The sequence below is a fragment of the Pelophylax lessonae genome (genome assembly GCF_965119305.1).
Source record: "Pelophylax lessonae genome assembly, chromosome: 1".
NCBI lineage: Eukaryota > Metazoa > Chordata > Amphibia > Anura > Ranidae > Pelophylax > Pelophylax lessonae.
Window position 1 is genome coordinate 10836275 of NC_138768.1, and position 17092 is coordinate 10853366.

At 45.9% G+C, this 17092-nt stretch overlaps 1 protein-coding gene across 1 annotated transcript in view; it reads left to right on the forward strand.

Annotated features, from left to right (window-relative positions):
* Window positions 1–16313, forward strand: part of LOC309568069 (uncharacterized protein) — a gene marked incomplete at its 5' end in the record, with an annotated part of 109541 nt that extends 93228 nt beyond the window's left edge. Inside the window, 2 exons of the mRNA XM_082273639.1 lie at window positions 12885–12989; window positions 15696–16313. Of these exons, the coding sequence (XP_082129765.1) occupies window positions 12885–12989; window positions 15696–16135 (545 nt within the window). The 3' untranslated portion in view covers window positions 16136–16313. The remainder of the gene's footprint in view (window positions 1–12884; window positions 12990–15695) is intronic.
* Window positions 16314–17092: the final 779 nt, after the last annotated feature.

Genomic DNA, 17092 nt, shown 5'->3' on the forward strand with positions numbered 1-17092 from the left:
TCTATCTCTAACTTCTATCTCTAACCCTTCACCCTAGGCCAACCCCTAACTCTAACTCTAAGTCTAACTTCTAACTCTAACCCTTTAGGCAGGGTTCATACTGGTGCGAATTGGATAAAGGGATTCCCGCATTGAAATTCTCATGTCAAGAGACTGTGTCCGGCTCATACAGGAGCCGATTCACACAGCTCCAGGACAGCTGGGGAGCGGTTTGCAGAAGGGGCCTGTGCGTCTTCTATTCCATTTCGGGTCCGCATTCAGCCAAAAACTTGGACCGAATTTGGACCTGAAACTGTAAACAGGGACGCACTGGACCCTCTGCTGCGAGCCAATCCGTACACAGTGTGAACCCAGCCTTAAGGCTGGTACACACGATAAGAAAATCTGAAGGGAAAATTCATCCGTCGACTGATCTGACGATTTTCAGATTGTTAGTATGGTGCTTTCGACAGCCGACTCCGACTTTTCGGGCTGAAAAAATCCTGATGTGCAAGTTATACAATTTTTATCGTCCGTCAACACAACGTCCAATTTTCGTCTCATTTGTACAGTTTTCGTTGGAAAAAAATCTTAAGAGCAAGACTAGGCATGCTCAGAGATGAAAGAACACATACAAAGGAATCCAACACATGACATTACTTCTGAAGTAGAATTCTGTCGTACGGGAAAATTCGTATGAAAATAACCTCTTCACTTTCCACATCAGACTAGCATGCAACAAAAAACGGATGACAGATTGTTCGATAATCTGATCGTGTGTACGGGGCTTAACTTAAGGCCAACCCCTAATTCCAGCCCTAAACCTAACTGCTAACTCTAACCCTTTATCTTAGGCCAACCCCTAAATCTAACTTCTACCTGTAACCCCTCACCTGGGACCAACCCCTAACTCTAACCTAAATCTAACTTCTACCTCTAACCCTTCACCTGGGACCAACCCCTAACTCTGACCTACATCTAACTTCTACCTCTAACCCTTCACCTGGGACCAACCCCTAACTCTAACCTAAATCTAACTTCTACCTCTAACCCTTCACCTGGCACCAACCCCTAACTCTGACCTAAATCTAACTTCTACCTCTAACCCTTCACCTGGGACCAACCCCTAACTCTAACCTAAATCTAACTTCTACCTCTAACCCTTCACCTGAGACCAACCCCTAACTCTGACCTAAATCTAACTTCTACCTCTAACCCTTCACCTGGGACCAACCCCTAACTCTAACCTAAATCTAACTTCTACCTCTAACCCTTCACCTGGGACCAACCCCTAACTCTGACCTACATCTAACTTCTACCTCTAACCCGTCACCTGGGACCAACCCGTAACTCTGATCTAAATCTAACTTCTACCTCTAACCCTTCACCTGGGACCAACCCCTAACTCTGACCTAAATCTAACTTCTGCCTCTAACCATTCACCTGGGACCAACCCCTAACTCTGACCTAAATCTAACTTCTGCCTCTAACCATTCACCTGGGACCAACCCCTAACTCTGACCTACATCTAACTTCTACCTCTAACCCTTCACCTGGGACCAACCCCTAACTCTGACCTACATCTAACTTCTACCTCTAACCCTTCACCTGGGACCAACCCCTAACTCTAACCTAAATCTAACTTCTACCTCTAACCCTTCACCTGGGACCAACCTCTAACTCTGACCTAAATCTAACTTCTACCTCTAACCCTTCACCTGGGACCAACCCCGAACTCTGACCTAAATCTAACTTCTACCTCTAACCCTTCACCTGGGACCAACCTCTAACTCTGACCTAAATCTAACTTCTACCTCTAACCCTTCCCCTGGGACCAACCCCTAACTCTGACCTACATCTAACTTCTACCTCTAACCCGTCACCTGGGACCAACCCGTAACTCTGACCTAAATCTAACTTCTACCTCTAACCTTTCACCTGGGACCAACCCCTAACTCTGACCTACATCTAACTTCTACCTCTAACCCTTCACCTGGGACCAACCCCTAACTCTAACCTAAATCTAACTTCTACCTCTAACCCTTCACCTGGGACCAACCCCTAACTCTGACCTAAATCTAACTTCTACCTCTAACCCTTCACCTGGGACCAACCCCTAACTCTGACCTAAATCTAACTTCTACCTCTAACCCTTCACCTGGGACCAACCCCTAACTCTAACCTAAATCTAACTTCTACCTCTAACCCTTCACCTGGGACCAACCCCTAACTCTGACCTAAATCTAACTTCTACCTCTAACCCTTCACCTGGGACCAACCCCTAACTCTGACCTAAATCTAACTTCTACCTCTAACCCTTCACCTGGGACCAACCCCTAACTCTGACCTACATCTAACTTCTACCTCTAACCCTTCACCTGGGACCAACCCCTAACTCTGACCTACATCTAACTTCTACCTCTAACCCTTCACCTGGGACCAACTCCTAACTCTAACCTAAATCTAACTTCTACCTCTAACCCTTCACCTGGGACCAACCCCTAACTCTGACCTAAATCTAACTTCTACCTCTAACCCTTCCCCTGGGACCAACCCCTAACTCTGACCTACATCTAACTTCTACCTCTAACCCGTCACCTGGGACCAACCCGTAACTCTGACCTAAATCTAACTTCTACCTCTAACCTTTTACCTGGGACCAACCCCTAACTCTGACCTACATCTAACTTCTACCTCTAACCCTTCACCTGGAACCAACCCCTAACTCTGACCTACATCTAACTTCTACCTCTAACCCTTCACCTGGGACCAACCCCTAACTCTGACCTAAATCTAACTTCTACCTCTAACCCGTCACCTGGGACCAACCCCTAACTCTGACCTAAATCTAACTTCTACCTCTAACCCGTCACCTGGGACCAACCCCTGACTCTGACCTAAATCTAACTTTTACCTCTAACCCGTCACCTGGGACAAAACCCTAACTCTAACCTAAATCTAACTTCTACCTCTAACCCTTCACCTGGGACCAACCGTTAACTCTGACCTAAATCTAACTTCTACCTCCAACTCTTCACCTGGGACCAACCCCTAACTCTGACCTAAATCTAACTTCTACCTCTAACCCTTCACCTGGGACCAACCCCTAACTCTAACCTAAACCTAACTTCTACCTCTAACCCTTCACCTGGGACCAACCCCTAACTCTGACCTACATCTAACTTCTACCTCTAACCCGTCACCTGGGACCAACCCGTAACTCTGACCTAAATCTAACTTCTACCTCTAACCCTTCACCTGGGACCAACCCCTAACTCTGACCTAAATCTAACTTCTACCTCTAACCCTTCACCTGGGACCAACCCCTAACTCTGACCTACATCTAACTTCTACCTCTAACCCTTCACCTGGGACCAACCCCTAACTCTAACCTAAATCTAACTTCTACCTCTAACCCTTCACCTGGGACCAACCCCTAACTCTGACCTAAATCTAACTTCTACCTCTAACCCTTCCCCTGGGACCAACCCCTAACTCTGACCTACATCTAACTTCTACCTCTAACCCGTCACCTGGGACCAACCCGTAACTCTGACCTAAATCTAACTTCTACCTTTAACCCTTCACCTGGGACCAACCCCTAACTCTGACCTACATCTAACTTCTACCTCTAACCCTTCACCTGGGACCAACCCCTAACTCTGACCTACATCTAACTTCTACCTCTAACCCTTCACCTGGGACCAACCCCTAACTCTGACCTAAATCTAACTTCTACCTCTAACCCGTCACCTGGGACCAACCCCTAACTCTGACCTAAATCTAACTTCTACCTCTAACCCGTCACCTGGGACAAACCCCTAACTCTAACCTAAATCTAACTTCTACCTCTAACCCTTCACCTGGGACCAACCCCTAACTCTGACCTAAATCTAACTTCTACCTCTAACTCTTCACCTGGGACCAACCCCTAACTCTGACCTAAATCTAACTTCTACCTCTAACCCTTCACCTGGGACCAACCCCTAACTCTAACCTAAACCTAACTTCTACCTCTAACCCTTCACCTGGGACCAACCCCTAACTCTGACCTAAATCTAACTTCTACCTCTAACCCTTCACCTGGGACCAACCACTAACTCTAACCTAAATCTAACTTCTACCTCTAACCCTTCACCTGGGACCAACCCCTAACTCTGACCTAAATCTAACTTCTACCTCTAACCCTTCACCTGGGACCAACCCCTAACTCTAACCTAAACCTAACTTCTACCTCTAACCCTTCACCTGGGACCAACCCCTAACTCTGACCTAAATCTAACTTCTACCTCTAACCCTTCACCTGGGACCAACCCCTAACTCTGACCTAAATCTAACTTCTACCTCTAACCCTTCACCTGGGACCAACCCCTAACTCTAACCTAAATCTAACTTCTACCTCTAACCCGTCACCTGGGACCAACCCCTGACTCTGACCTAAATCTAACTTCTACCTCTAACCCGTCACCTGGGACAAAACCCTAACTCTAACCTAAATCTAACTTCTACCTCTAACCCTTCACCTGGGACCAACCCCTAACTCTGACCTAAATCTAACTTCTACCTCTAACTCTTCACCTGGGACCAACCCCTAACTCTGACCTAAATCTAACTTCTACCTCTAACCTTTCACCTGGGACCAACCCCTAACTCTGACCTACATCTAACTTCTACCTCTAACCCTTCACCTGGGACCAACCCCTAACTCTAACCTAAATCTAACTTCTACCTCTAACCCTTCACCTGGGACCAACCCCTAACTCTGACCTAAATCTAACTTCTACCTCCAACCCTTCACCTGGGACCAACCCCTAACTCTGACCTAAATCTAACTTCTACCTCTAACCCTTCACCTGGGACCAACCCCTAACTCTAACCTAAATCTAACTTCTACCTCTAACCCTTCACCTGGGACCAACCCCTAACTCTGACCTAAATCTAACTTCTACCTCTAACCCTTCACCTGGGACCAACCCCTAACTCTGACCTAAATCTAACTTCTACCTCTAACCCTTCACCTGGGACCAACCCCTAACTCTGACCTACATCTAACTTCTACCTCTAACCCTTCACCTGGGACCAACCCCTAACTCTGACCTACATCTAACTTCTACCTCTAACCCTTCACCTGGGACCAACCCCTAACTCTAACCTAAATCTAACTTCTACCTCTAACCCTTCACCTGGGACCAACCCCTAACTCTGACCTAAATCTAACTTCTACCTCTAACCCTTCCCCTGGGACCAACCCCTAACTCTGACCTACATCTAACTTCTACCTCTAACCCGTCACCTGGGACCAACCCGTAACTCTGACCTAAATCTAACTTCTACCTCTAACCCTTCACCTGGAACCAACCCCTAACTCTGACCTACATCTAACTTCTACCTCTAACCCTTCACCTGGGACCAACCCCTAACTCTGACCTAAATCTAACTTCTACCTCTAACCCGTCACCTGGGACCAACCCCTAACTCTGACCTAAATCTAACTTCTACCTCTAACCCGTCACCTGGGACCAACCCCTGACTCTGACCTAAATCTAACTTCTACCTCTAACCCGTCACCTGGGACAAAACCCTAACTCTAACCTAAATCTAACTTCTACCTCTAACCCTTCACCTGGGACCAACCCCTAACTCTGACCTAAATCTAACTTCTACCTCTAACTCTTCACCTGGGACCAACCCCTAACTCTGACCTAAATCTAACTTCTACCTCTAACCCTTCACCTGGGACCAACCCCTAACTCTAACCTAAACCTAACTTCTACCTCTAACCCTTCACCTGGGACCAACCCCTAACTCTGACCTAAATCTAACTTCTACCTCTAACCCTTCACCTGGGACCAACCCCTAACTCTGACCTAAATCTAACTTCTACCTCTAACCCTTCACCTGGGACCAACCCCTAACTCTGACCTACATCTAACTTCTACCTCTAACCCGTCACCTGGGACCAACCCGTAACTCTGACCTAAATCTAACTTCTACCTCTAACCCTTCACCTGGGACCAACCCCTAACTCTGACCTAAATCTAACTTCTACCTCTAACCCTTCACCTGGGACCAACCCCTAACTCTGACCTACATCTAACTTCTACCTCTAACCCTTCACCTAGGACCAACCCCTAACTCTAACCTAAATCTAACTTCTACCTCTAACCCTTCACCTGGGACCAACCCCTAACTCTGACCTAAATCTAACTTCTACCTCTAACACTTCCCCTGGGACCAACCCCTAACTCTGACCTACATCTTACTTCTACCTCTGACCCGTCACCTGGGACCAACCCGTAACTCTGACCTAAATCTAACTTCTACCTTTAACCCTTCACCTGGGACCAACCCCTAACTCTGACCTACATCTAACTTCTACCTCTAACCCTTCACCTGGGACCAACCCCTAACTCTGACCTACATCTAACTTCTACCTCTAACCCTTCACCTGGGACCAACCCCTAACTCTGACCTAAATCTAACTTCTACCTCTAACCCGTCACGTGGGACCAACCCCTAACTCTGACCTAAATCTAACTTCTACCTCTAACCCGTCACCTGGGACAAACCCCTAACTCTAACCTAAATCTAACTTCTACCTCTAACCCTTCACCTGGGACCAACCCCTAACTCTGACCTAAATCTAACTTCTACCTCTAACTCTTCACCTGGGACCAACCCCTAACTCTGACCTAAATCTAACTTCTACCTCTAACCCTTCACCTGGGACCAACCCCTAACTCTAACCTAAACCTAACTTCTACCTCTAACCCTTCACCTGGGACCAACCCCTAACTCTGACCTAAATCTAACTTCTACCTCTAACCCTTCACCTGGGACCAACCACTAACTCTGACCTAAATCTAACTTCTACCTCTAACCCTTCACCTGGGACCAACCCCTAACTCTGACCTAAATCTAACTTCTACCTCTAACCCTTCACCTGGGACCAACCCCTAACTCTGACCTAAATCTAACTTCTACCTCTAACCCTTCACCTGGGACCAACCCCTAACTCTGACCTACATCTAACTTCTACCTCTAACCCTTCACCTGGGACCAACCCCTAACTCTAACCTAAATCTAACTTATACCTCTAACCCTTCACCTGGGACCAACCCCTAACTCTGACCTACATCTAACTTCTACCTCTAACCCTTCACCTGGGACAAACCCCTAACTCTGACCTAAATCTAACTTCTACCTCTAACCCGTCACCTGGGACCAACCCCTAACTCTGACCTACATCTAACTTCTACCTCTAACCCTTCACCTGGGACCAACCCCTAACTCTGACCTACATCTAACTTCTACCTCTAACCCTTCACCTGGGACAAACCCCTAACTCTGACCTAAATCTAACTTCTACCTCTAACCCGTCACCTGGGACCAACCCCTAACTCTGACCTACATCTAACTTCTACCTCTAACCCGTCACCTGGGACCAACCCCAAACTCTGACCTAAATCTAACTTCTACCTCTAACCCTTCACCTGGGACCAACCCCTAACTCTGACCTACATCTAACTTCTACCTCTAACCCGTCACCTGGGACCAACCCGTAACTCTGACCTAAATCTAACTTCTATCTCTAACCCTTCACCTGGGACCAACCCCTAACTCTGACCTACATCTAACTTCTACCTCTAACTCTTCACCTGGGACCAACCCCTAACTCTGACCTAAATCTAACTTCTACCTCTAACCCGTCACCTGGGACCAACCCCTAACTCTGACCTAAATCTAACTTCTACCTCTAACCCGTCACCTGGGACAAACCCCTAACTCTAACCTAAATCTAACTTCTACCTCTAACCCTTCACCTGGGACCAACCCCTAACTCTGACCTAAATCTAACTTCTACCTCTAACCCTTCACCTGGGACCAACCCCTAACTCTGACCTAAATCTAACTTCTACCTCTAACCCTTCACCTGGGACCAACCCCTAACTCTAACCTAAATCTAACTTCTACCTCTAACCCTTCACCTGGGACCAACCCCTAACTCTGACCTAAATCTAACTTCTCCCTCTAACCCTTCACCTGGGACCAACCCCTAACTCTGACCTAAATCTAACTTCTACCTCTAACCCTTCACCTGGAACCAACCCCTAACTCTGACCTACATCTAACTTCTACCTCTAACCCTTCACCCGGGACCAACCCCTAACTCTAACCTAAATCTAACTTATACCTCTAACCCTTCACCTGGGACCAACCCCTAACTCTAACCTAAATCTAACTTATACCTCTAACCCTTCACCTGGGACCAACCCCTAACTCTGATCTACATCTAACTTCTACCTCTAACCCTTCACCTGGGTCCAACCCCTAACTCTGACCTAAATCTAACTTCTACCTCTAACCCTTCACCTGGGACCAACCCCTAACTCTGACCTAAATCTAACTTCTACCTCTAACCCTTCCCCTGGGACCAACCCGTAACTCTGACCTAAATCTAACTTCTACCTTTAACCCTTCACCTGGGACCAACCCCTAACTCTGACCTACATCTAACTTCTACCTCTAACCCTTCACCTGGGACCAACCCCTAACTCTGACCTACATCTAACTTCTACCTCTAACCCTTCACCTGGGACCAACCCCTAACTCTGACCTAAATCTAACTTCTACCTCTAACCCGTCACCTCGGACCAACCCCTAACTCTGACCTAAATCTAACTTCTACCTCTAACCCGTCACCTGGGACAAACCCCTAACTCTAACCTAAATCTAACTTCTACCTCTAACCCTTCACCTGGGACCAACCCCTAACTCTGACCTAAATCTAACTTCTACCTCTAACTCTTCACCTGGGACCAACCCCTAACTCTGACCTAAATCTAACTTCTACCTCTAACCCTTCACCTGGGACCAACCCCTAACTCTAACCTAAACCTAACTTCTACCTCTAACCCTTCACCTGGGACCAACCCCTAACTCTGACCTAAATCTAACTTCTACCTCTAACCCTTCACCTGGGACCAACCACTAACTCTGACCTAAATCTAACTTCTACCTCTAACCCTTCACCTGGGACCAACCCCTAACTCTGACCTAAATCTAACTTCTACCTCTAACCCTTCACCTGGGACCAACCCCTAACTCTGACCTAAATCTAACTTCTACCTCTAACCCTTCACCTGGGACCAACCCCTAACTCTGACCTAAATCTAACTTCTACCTCTAACCCGTCACCTGGGACCAACCCCTAACTCTGACCTAAATCTAACTTCTACCTCTAACCCGTCACCTGGGACAAACCCCTAACTCTAACCTAAATCTAACTTCTACCTCTAACCCTTCACCTGGGACCAACCCCTAACTCTGACCTAAATCTAACTTCTACCTCTAACCCTTCACCTGGGACCAACCACTAACTCTGACCTAAATCTAACTTCTACCTCTAACCCTTCACCTGGGACCAACCCCTAACTCTGACCTAAATTTAACTTCTACCTCTAACCCTTCACCTGGGTCCAACCCCTAACTCTGACCTACATCTAACTTCTACCTCTAACCCTTCACCTGGGACCAACCCCTAACTCTGACCTACATCTAACTTCTACCTCTAACCCTTCACCTGGGACCAACCCCTAACTCTGACCTAAATCTAACTTCTACCTCTAACCCTTCACCTGGAACCAACCCCTAACTCTGACCTACATCTAACTTCTACCTCTAACCCTTCACCCGGGACCAACCCCTAACTCTAACCTAAATCTAACTTATACCTCTAACCCTTCACCTGGGACCAACCCCTAACTCTGACCTACATCTACCTTCTACCTCTAACCCTTCACCTGGGTCCAACCCCTAACTCTCACCTAAATCTAACTTCTACCTCTAACCCTTCACCTGGGACCAACCCCTAACTCTGACCTAAATCTAACTTCTACCTCTAACCCTTCCCCTGGGACCAACCCCTAACTCTGACCTACATCTAACTTCTACCTCTAACCCTTCACCTGGGACCAACCCCTAACTCTGACCTAAATCTAACTTCTTCCTCTAACCCTTCACCTGGGACCAACCCCTAACTCTGAACTACATATAACTTCTACCTCTAACCCTTCACCTGGGACCAACCCCTAACTCTGACCTAAATCTAACTTCTACCTCTAATCCTTCACCTGGGACCAACCACTAACTCTGACCTACATCTAACTTCTACCTCTAACCCTTCACCTTGGACCAACCCCTAACTCTGACCTAAATCTAACTTCTACCTCTAACCCTTCACCTGGCACCAACCCCTAACTCTGACCTAAATCTAATTTCTACCTCTAACCCTTCACCTGGGTCCAACCCCTAACTCTGACCTAAATCTAACTTCTACCTCTAACCCTTCACCTGGGACCAACCCCTAACTCTGACCTAAATCTAACTTCTACCTCTAATCCTTCACCTGGGACCAACCACTAACTCTGACCTACATCTAACTTCTACCTCTAACCCTTCACCTTGGACCAACCCCTAACTCTGACCTAAATCTAACTTCTACCTCTAACCCTTCACCTGAGGCCACCACCTAACTCTGTATATTAAAAAAGAATAGCGCAACCATGCAAAAGAAATGACTATCAAATATGGAGACAATCCATAAATAAAAATGGGGATTTGGTCCCACCATATGGCCATATCGTGCTCAAGCCCACCACTGCATCAAAGTACCCCATTATCGGTGGGTCCTACACTATCCATAAAAAAGGGGTGAATCCAGCCTCTCTTACCCTTGGAGACAACACTCCTTGCTGGGAAGGTGTGCTAATGCACTGCAGGGGACTCCTCCTATATCTACTTGATAGAGGACACCAATAGAGTACAGGTGTGTGTGGGGGATGGGATGCTCAACCTCATAAGTCTGGTCAGACCGAATACATAATAAACAAGCAAAAAATTGGGGGAGCAAACCCTGAACATGTATATCTAAAGCCGGTGCAGCTATGGACCAAGCAACATGTATATTAAAAAAGAATAGCGCAACCATGCAGACTTATGAGGTTGAGCATCCCATCCCCCACACACACCTGTACTCTATTGGTGTCCTCTATCAAGTAGATATAGGAGGAGTCCCCTGCAGTGCATTAGCACACCTTCCCAGCAAGGAGTGTTGTCTCCAAGGGTAAGAGAGGCTGGATTCACCCCTTTTTTATGGATAGTGTAGGACCCACCGATAATGGGGTACTTTGATGCAGTGGTGGGCTTGAGCACGATATGGCCATATGGTGGAACTAAATCCCCATTTTTATTTATGGATTGTCTCCATCACCACCTAACTCTGACCTAAATCTAACTTCTACCTCTAACCCTTCACCTGGGACCAACCCCTAACTCTGACCTATATCTAACTTCTACCTCTAACCCGTCACCTGGGACCAACCCTTAACTCTGACCTAAATCTAACTTCTACCTTTAACCCTTCACCTGAGGCCACCGCCTAACTCTGACCTACATCTAACTTCTGCCTCTAACCCTTCACCTGGGAACAACCCCTAACTCTGACCTACATCTAACTTCTACCTCTAACACGTCACCTGGGACCAACCCCTAACTCTGACCTAAATCTAACTTCTACCTCTAACCCTTCACCTGGGACCAACCCCTAACTCTGACCTAAATCTAACTTCTACCTCTAACCCTTCACCTGGGACCAACCCCTAACTCTGACCTACATCTAACTTCTACCTCTAACCCGTCACCTGGGACCAACCCCTAACTCTGACCTAAATCTAACTTCTACCTCTAACCCTTCACCTGGGACCAACCCCTAACTCTGACCTACATCTAACTTCTACCTCTAACCCTTCACCTGGGACCAACCCCTAACTCTGACCTACATCTAACTTCTACCTCTAACCCGTCACCTGGGACCAACCCCTAACTCTGACCTAAATCTAACTTCTACCTATAACCCTTCACCTGGGACCAACCCCTAACTCTGACCTACATCTAACTTCTACCTCTAACTCTTCACCTGGGACCAACCCCTAACTCTGACCTAAATCTAACTTCTACCTCTAACCCGTCACCTGGGACCAACCCCTAACTCTGACCTAAATCTAACTTCTACCTCTAACCCTTCACCTGGGACCAACCCCTAACTCTGACCTAAATCTAATTTCTACCTCTAAGCCTTCACTTGGGACCAACCCTTAACTCTGACCTAAATCTAACTTCTACCTCTAACCCTTCACCTGAGGCCACCGCCTAACTCGAACTCTGCATCTAACTTCTACCTCTAACCCTTCACCTGGGACCAACCCCTAACTCTGACCTAAATCTAACTTCTACCTCTAACCCTTCACCTGAGGCCACCGCCTAACTCGAACTCTGAAACTAACTCCTAGCCCTATCCCCTTTACCTGAGGCCATCTCCTAATTCTAGCTAATGGCTTGACTTCTAATTCTAACCCTAACCTAACTTCTAACTCTAACCCTGTGCCCTTGCTCTGTGTATAGGCAGCCTAACCCCCTAACCTGATGCCAACCCATAACTCTAACCGTAAAACTCCATCAAACCACAATTTTACCCCTAAAAAAGACTTCACCTTATACCAACCCCAAGGTCTATCTCTAAACCTCAAAGCTAAGTCATGGTCCTTTTTGATAGTGTTACAAGAAAAATAACATTCTGCAGATAATACTACTATGGCAATAAGTCGTATTATAAATTTTCTCAATTGAGAAAATAGGAATGTGTGTGTAATAGAAATGTAAAGCGGTTATCTGATGTGACTCACCTGGACACCAGAGAGAGATGTACTGTTTTTGTTCTGTAGTTCTCGCCCTATTTTTTGTACTTCACATTCCATTTTCAATGCTGACGATTGCTACATAACTATGATTACTTTTTATATAATTTGTTATTTTAATTCCATATAATTCTTTCTGTATGTTTTTAGATTCCTGCCCCTGTACCTGTGGAATGACGAACAAATGGCCTCTTTATGTAATCATTGTGCCGATTGCCTTCCTTGTATTGTGCGTCATCTCCTTCATCTCCATGTGTAAGTAGATATTTTTTGTGAGATCAATAATTATTATTAAACTCCTGTTCTGATAGGTGGAAACAAAACATCATTTGAACTACTCTAGTCATTATTTACAAAAATATTTAACCACTTCTGGACCGGAAGGATTTGCCCCATTAACCACTTAAGCCCCGGAAGATTTTACCCCCTTCCTGACCAGGGTTTTTTTTGCGATTTTTTACTGCGTGACTTTAACGGACAATTGTGCGGTCGTGAGACGCTGTACCTAAACTAATTTGACGTCCTTTTTTTCCCACAAATAGAGCTTTATTTTGGTGGTATTTGATCACCTGTGCGATTTTTATATTCTGCGCTATAAACAAAAAAAGAGCGTCAATTTTGCAAAAATAACAATATTTTTCACATTTTTTTATATGAAATTCCCAAAAAAAAAATGTCAAAATCTAAATTTTTTAACATTTTCGGCCAATTTGTTTTATGCTACATATGTTTGGTAAAAAAAAATCGCAAAAAGCGTATTTTGATTGGTTTGCGCAAAAGTTATCGCGTTTACTAACAAAGGAAAAGATTTTTGTCATTTTTGGTGGTTTTTTTTTTAACGAGTAATGGCGGCGATCTGCGATTTTTTTTGCGGGACTGCGACATTGCGGCGGACAGATCGGACCCTTGACTGACATTTTTGACACTTTTGGGGGGACCAGTGACATTACTGCAGTAATCAAAGCTATACATATGCACTGTTACTGTAAAAATGACACTGGCAGGGAAGGGGTTAACTTTATTGGAGAGGGAGGGGTTAAGTGTGTCCTAGGGGCGTGATTCTAACTGTGATGGGACATGGCTACTACTGTAAAAACAGAGATCAACGTTCCTACATAGTAGAACCGTCTGATCTCCATTTTTACACAGGGGAGAATGACAGGCGGCTTGTTTACATCAGCCGCCTGCCTTTCTCCCTTCCCGCCGAACGATCGCGAGTGACCGATGTCCGCCGGTCACACGCACTGACTTGTCTGTGAACAAGCCGGGGCAGGCGCCAGTGACAGGCTAGGCTAGTGATGTATATATACGTCACTTTGCCTGGCCGGGGCTGACCGCCGCAGTATATGTACTTGCGGCGGTCGGCAACCGGTTAACAGACAATTGCCGTGCGATGCTGTACCCAAATAAAATTGATGTCCTTTTTTCCCCACAAACAGAGCTTTCTTTTGATGGTATTTGATCACATGTGCGATTTTTATTTTTTGCGCTATAAACAAAAAAAGAGACAATTCTGAAAAAAAAAATATATATATTTTTCATTTTCTGCTATATAACATTCCCAATAATAAAAAAAATTAAAAAATCTAATTTTTTCATCATTTTAGGCCAATTTGTATTCTGCTACATATTTTTAGTAAAAAAAAAAAAAAAAAATCCCAGTAAGTGTATTTTGATTGGTTTGCGCAAAAGTTATCGTGTTTACAAACTACGGGAAAGATTTATGTCATTTTTATTTATTTATTTATTAACCAGTAATGGCGGTGATCTGCGATTTTTAGCGGGACTGCGACATTGCGGCGGACAGATCGGATACCTAACTGACATCTTTTTTGGGGGGGGGGGGGGGGCGGCAGTGACATTACTACAGTAATCAGTGCTAAAAATAGGCAGGGAAGGGGTTAACTCAGGGGTTTAAAGGGTTAAGTGTATGCCTAGGGCAGTGATGGTGAACCTTGGCATCCCCGATGTTTTGGAACTACATTTCCCATGATGCTCAACCATACCGCAGAGAGCATGAGCATCATGGAAAATGTAGTTCCAAAACATCTGGGGTGCCAAGGTTCACCATCACTGGCCTAGGGGGTGCTTTCTTACAGTGAGGGGGATGGGCTTGTGGAATCACCACATCCTAAATAGGAGGAACACAGGCGCTCTGTGCTGATTTCTGAGAGAACAACGGTCTTCCGTGTGTACAACAGCAGACCGCCGTTCTCACTCCACGGGGAGCGATCGCGGGTGCCCGGTGGCAATCGCAGCCGCCGGCCCCGTGAATCAGCTTCCCCACTGGCATGTGCCCCCAGGATCGCTCCTGTAGATCACTGTACCGGGAGAAGCAGCAGGGGAAGTGAAAAAGAGATGAGCTCATCAGTCTGCTGCTTCTCCTTTCACTATCCAATCACAGGGTGAGGGAGGGACAAGGAGTTCAAGTGTTACTGAACTTGCAGCAGAGAAAGATCTGGTGCCCTGCCACACAGGACTGTGGGGGGGATGGGGGGTACATGACAAGGTACTTACTATTGCCTTCTTCATCCAAACTAAAAATAGGTTTTTCGCTTTATATCAGCGCCGCCCCCCCCATCCGTGGGTCCGGCCCCCTAATCTACATCCAGGGGCACAGGACGCATGGATTCCAATGGGGTTTTTATTTTGTTTGATGCATGTGATTAGAGCCAGAGGCTCTAATAGGCTTCAAAAAAGGGTGGGCTCGGGGCGCAGAGCACTGCGCCCTGAGCCCACCCAGTTGTGTGACAATAGCAAATGAATATTCGCTATTGTCACATGGATCCTCCTCCTGGCCAATCAGGAATGGTGTTGTCCATCTGGCCCCCCCCCTGGCCCATAGAGCACCAGCCGCCACTGCTTTATATACACTTATAGGTATCTTCCCCCACACAGCTTGATTTGAGGCTTGGAATGACGCTGGTAAAGTAATTATTATTCTGTTGTATCTACTTCTAGACCTAAAACAAAAATCCAAGGCTAAAGGAGTGCAAGAAAGCCAAACTAAAGATGTCAAGACTCAGCTAACAGAACTACAAAATGGGGTTACCAGTCATGTCCCTACTGATGGCAGAGGACAACCGGAGGTCAACGGGTACCCAGAATGTGAGGAACACCTGCCTGGAGTGCTTGTAGACATTCCAAATGCCGATCAGGAAAATCCAGAGCAAAAAGCGAGCTGTGAGAACTCAACCGAGGAAAGCCCAGAAGACCAGTTGATCCCTCAACCCGAAGAAGGCCAGGCACAGGGGTCCGTAGAGATCCCATGTAAGAGTTGCTTCAGGGCAGCTCCAAACCACGAGGATCCTGATGGCACTGAGGACACGGAGGGACAATGCTTACTGACTGTACCAACCAAGGTGGTGGCCTTGGACAAGGATCGAGTAGCGAATGGTTAATGAACATTATGAAAGGGTTTTTTTTTTGTTTTTTTTTTACAGGTTAATTCCAAGTGGAAGCATCCCGAACCTTCACCAGAAAATATCTCGACTCTGCCACTGTGCAGAGACTCCAGGGGAAGATGAACCTGGTGAAGAATAGAAACAGGAAGAGCAAATATTGTATGTGTGATGAATTGATGTATGAACCCGTACCTATATACTGATACCAGTGTAATATGGCTACTGCGGCTATTGTGGTTGGAGGAAGGAAAAGCAGAACCACAAATCACACAAAGCCCTCATGTAAAGAGTGGAAGCCGCCTCAGTCTAGACTCTCTTATATACAATCTTTCTGTACTGTGCCTTCCTATTCCTAGTAGCTTTAAGGGACTCTCTCTGTCCTTTTCATCTGTTTATATCTATTTATTTGTTGATGTCAGGTTCCTTATGCTGATGTCAGATTCCTTATGCTGATGTCAGGTTCCTTATGCTGATGTCAGGTTCCTTATCCTGATCTCAGGTTCTTTATGCTAATATCAGGTTCTTTATGCTGATGTCTGGTTCCTTATGCTGATGTCAGGTTCCTTATGCTGATGTTAGGTTTTTTATGCTAATATCAGGTTCTTTATGCTGATGTCAGGTTCCTTATGCTGATGTCAGGTTCCTTATGTTGATGTCGGGTTCCTTACGCTGATGTCGGGTTCCTTATGCTGATGTCGGGTTCCTTATGCTGATGTCGGGTTCTTTATGCTAATATCAGGTTCTTTATGCTAATATCAGGTTCTTTATGCTGATGTCGGATTCCTTATGCTGATGTCAGGTTCCTTATGCTGATGTCAGGTTCCTTATGCTGATGTCAGGTTCTTTATTCTAATATCTGGTTCCTTATGCTGATGTCAGTTATGCTGATGTCAGGTTCCTTATGCTAATATCGGGTTCATTATGCTGATGTCGGGTTCCTTATGCTAATTAAGG